Source organism: Cebus imitator, unplaced genomic scaffold, assembly GCF_001604975.1.
Source record: "Cebus imitator isolate Cc_AM_T3 unplaced genomic scaffold, Cebus_imitator-1.0 Scaffold417, whole genome shotgun sequence".
Classification (NCBI taxonomy): Eukaryota; Metazoa; Chordata; class Mammalia; order Primates; family Cebidae; genus Cebus; species Cebus imitator.
This window is the reverse complement of record NW_016107732.1, coordinates 1,684,994-1,689,243: the sequence shown is the minus strand read 5'-3', so window position 1 is coordinate 1,689,243 and position 4,250 is coordinate 1,684,994. Positions and strand designations below refer to the sequence as shown.

Sequence of the window (4,250 nt, the reverse complement as noted above, 5' to 3'; positions counted from 1 at the left end):
AAAAAAAAAAAAAAAAAAAAAAAAAAAAAAAGAGATGGTGCTAGATAATTAGATATTCATATGCAAAAGAATGACAGTGGATGTTGTATGTGTTTTTACTACAAAAATGGTAACAAAAATACCTATGTCAGATGTGATGCTCCTTTTTTAAAATTTATTTTGGTGTCGTGACTCTGTTCCTTCTGATTAAACAGTCGTCTCACGACAAAAGTCGTAGTAATCCTTGAACAGGACATAAGAAGGGATGTGGTAGATGTGGTGGTGGTGGTGGGATGCCTTCTTTACCTGTTATGACCTCTATTCTTGACTTAGTGGCACAGCAACAAGTTTGATGTGTTCCTTCTTGGAATAATATCAGCCCTCAGCCAGGAAGGCCCAAGTCCCCCTCACCTGCAGGGAAATGTCATTGATCTGCACATCATCAGTGCTCCACTTCCCGAAGAGCTTAATGTCAGGGGTCTCTGCTACCGCTGGTGCTGCTGTCTCCCACTCGGTCATCCTGGGACAAGGTGACGACAGGAAAAAAATGTCAGAGCCCAGCTGGCGTGGATCAGAGGCACACTCATCCCAATTCTGAGGCTAGCCGCCATCCAGTGTTGAACTGGGGCATTGCAAAGGACCAAGAAAGGCTGTGAACGTGTTCTCCAAGAACTAGAAAAATTACACAGCTCTGAGCAAGAAGCATCTGTCTTTCACCTAGAACCCCTGGGCCCAAGACTTGGCAGTCATCAGTCAACAGCTGCCGCGTAGGACCAAGGTATAATGCCTCAGCAGATGTCAAATGTCCTGACATTGCAACGGTTGTAATTCAAACCCCAACCATTTACATCCTCTTTGACCCAAGGCAACATTCTGCCTAGGATTGTTTCCTTGGCCCTGAAGAGATCGTTATATGACATCAAGGACCACGGTAGGTACCATGTGGCACAGTCAACCCAAAGGTTTTGATTCTTTACTGACGGTGTGAAGGTTCTAGGAGCTTCTATTAACAAGGGAAAGTTACACAGCAAAAAGGCGCACCGTGTGTCTAAGAATGGAAACTTCCTATCTCAAGAGTGCAACTGTACAGTCCAAACCAAGATCCCCGAGCCCCGCCATGCGGAAAAGCTAGAAGCGGCGGAGCAAACGGAAGTCAAGAGTTACTCGTCCCACACCCGTTTCTTCGTTCTTTTTTCCGGATGCAGAAGTCAGATCTAATGAAAAAAGGCTCAGGCCGCCGGACATGATCCCCGAAAGACCCTGAACCGTCCCAGCGACCACCGATCCTAAGGCGGTCTCACCTGAGAGCACAGCTTCAGCGTCTCTCTCGCTCGGCGAGGAACACGCGCCGCTCTGGTACAGACAGGAAAAGGCCGCGCGCAGCGATCCAAGGCTTTTAACTGGAGGAAAACTTCCGGGTCAGCAGGGGCGACGCCTGCGTAAAAGGTCATCGCGTCCCTTCGGGCCAATCCGGAGGAAGGATGTAGAGGAACGTTTTGGGCGAGACGGAACTTATGCAGCCCAAGCGCATGCGCACTTGCAGAAGCGGACCTAGAAGCGTGCCTGGCGGATGTCGGCTATCCAGTGCTTGCCCTAGCTTGTGGACGCCTGCACAAGCGCAGAGATCTCCCTGAGGCCAAGGCCGCCATGTCTAATAAGGGAAGAGGACCGGCCCGCCCTCGTTTCTTTGTTCGGCTGCTGACCTTAAGTCCCACCTGCCGCGGGAGTAGCCAGTTCAGTTCCCTCTGGTTCCTCGCCGGGCCACAGCCGCCTCACAGACACGCGCGCAATGCGGCCCTGGGTTGGCGGAGTAGGGCCCAGTGGTCACTGCCGCCCTCCACAGGTCCGGGTCGCTGCGCGCATGCGCGTGTCCACACGTAGCCCCCCCCCCCCCCCCCCCCCCCTCCCCCGCCGCAACCTCCCGGCCCAGGAGTCCCACGCTTTCGTGTACTGGGTCCTGAGCCTCGGACTGGGTCTTTTTCCCGCTGGACCCCTCCTGTCATACCACGCTGGGGACCCCCACAACCTCCGCGCCCTTCACCTCTGCTGTGCAGTAATCGCGCGCGTGGAAGAGGGGAGACCTGGCACTAGGGCCCGGGGTCGCAGCGGCGGGAGCAGCGCCACCCGTCTCGGGGTGGAGCGCGGAGGGAGCCTACAGTCTACGCGCGGTGTCCTGGAGGAGGGGGTCAGTAGGTCGGGGACCCTTCGTGTTTGTCCTTGCGTTCTCCACGGCCGGGGAGCTCACGCGAGGGCTTGCAGCCCCCTGCCCTCAGGGCTCCCGTCACGAGGCTCTCGTGTCTACCGACCTGGCTCTCAGGGGTGCCTCTTGAACGGGCCGATCTCTCCAAGGCTGAAAGGAAGGATAGAAGATTAAGCCATAAGATGAAGGAGGTGATTCCCACAAGCACACAATCCGCTGCCCCCCACTTCTGTCGCTTCCCCCAGCTGCTCCTAGTAGGGCCTCTGAACCGCTCAGCCCTGAGTGGGGGCAGACAGCGAACCCTCTCAGGGCGTGAGCTAATGCGTGATGAAGGACGTGGGCCTTCAGCCCAGGGTCCTCATCCGTGTGTGGAATTGGCACGGTAGTGAGTGCCCCAGCTCACACTACTCACTTGGCCACCCTGGCGGCCAGTGTGAACAGTCTGCCGGCCCATGACCCCTTCATACTCCTCTGCCTGTCCCAGCCTCTTAGACCTAGGCTCATGAGCAGAACTGGGCGTTTCCTGACGTAGCCACAACGGTCACTGTCTCTGCCTGCAGCATGCATAGATGTGGCCTTTCCGAAGTCAGACTCTAGGACCACATGGAGCTGCTCTGTCTTTGATGCCCACCTCTGCTTCCAAGGGGGTGTCCCTCCAACTCGGGATTCCAAGGGCCCAGCCACTTGACCCAGGGCAGGCTTTTCACAGTCCCAGGGCTGGGCTTGCCCCCTACCCCCACCCCTGAGGCATGCACATAGCAGGTGCCCAGCAGCTTTTTTTTCACTGCCTGACTGTAAAGCCTCTTCTTACCCCAATTGCAGGGGTGTTTCTGTCCCAACACTGCTGATGACTCCGCACAGTGGGTTCCTAGAATCGTGGTCAGTCACAGCTCATGAAAGGACACATGCCCTGAAGCTCACCTGGTCAGGGGGTCAGACCTCAGCCTCTGGTTGGGGGGCATGGCCGACCGTTGCCTCCCATGGCTTTTACCCCTGCTCTCCATCCTGTGCAGAGCATCAACCTTGGGGCTTCCACTCGTGTCTGTGTGATTGCAGGAAGGACTAGTGGGGTTCTCCCTGGTCCTGGGTGAGGGGCATGGAGGGTGCTGGTTGTAGGGAGGCTGGGAGCAAACAGGCAGCAGTCATCAGGACAGTGGGCCCACTCCTTTGAACCTGTTTTCCCCTTCAGTGTGGAAATGAGAATGCAATCAGGTGAGGTCAATGTGAACCCTGTGGCCTGGCCACCATGGTCACTTAATAATGGACATCTTTATAGACCTCATGAGAATGACCCACCATGGTGCAGAGGGCAGGTGCAGGGTGGGGTGAGGAATACTGCAGAGCCAAGACTCATGCACCCCCCTGCCAGGCCCAGGGTGGTTCAGCCTCCCCAGGTCCCCAGGGTGCTAGGACAAGGTGCAGAGTCTGACCCCATAGGTCTAGGGCTGCTGGTGCTGTGTTCTTCCGCCTGGATGAGGACCCCAGGGACTCTGCAGAGACCCATCTCACTTCCTGGTACATTGTGTCCATCCTGAGTGACTGGCCCCAGACTGGACTCCACACTTCTGAGAAGGCACCCTCTGGGCCCTGCTGGGCCACCTGGCCACTGTCCAGGCAGTCACTTCACCTGTCCTCTCTACCAGCCACAGTCTTTTATTGTCAGTTGCTTTTATTCCCTTGTGATGGCTCCTTAATGCCCTTACTGGCTCCTTTGTTTTCTGTTGAAGTCTGGAGCCTAATTATCAACTCATTTGGAGTGTGCTGGATTCAGTCCACCCAGCTGCCTGGCAGAGCCAAGCCTGGCCCTGGCACATCCCAAACCTGGTATTGTGCCCACGGCTGATTCTTCATGGGCTACTTTGGCCTAGCCACTATCTGCTCCCATGGGATGCCCACCTATAATGGATTGAATGGCAGCCCCCCAAAAGTTCATGCCCTAATACCCAGACCCAGTGAATGTGACCTATTGGAAAAAAAAATTTTTGCAGATGTAATTTAGTCAAGGATCCCGAGATGAGATCATCCTGGATGAATGGGGTGGACCATAAATCCAGTAACAGGTGTCTTTATA

The 4,250-nt window shown here is 55.3% G+C and overlaps 1 protein-coding gene across 1 annotated transcript in view; it reads right to left on the bottom strand.

Annotated features, from left to right (window-relative positions):
• The window catches only part of RPS5 (ribosomal protein S5), a 7,756-nt gene extending 6,174 nt beyond the window's left edge, over positions 1-1,582 (bottom strand). Inside the window, exons 1-2 of the mRNA XM_017509627.1 lie at positions 1,281-1,582; positions 391-499 (exon numbers count right to left, since the gene is read on the bottom strand). Coding sequence (XP_017365116.1) covers positions 391-498 — 108 coding nt within the window. The 5' untranslated portion in view covers position 499; positions 1,281-1,582. The remainder of the gene's footprint in view (positions 1-390; positions 500-1,280) is intronic.
• Between the last annotated feature and the right edge of the window lie 2,668 nt (positions 1,583-4,250).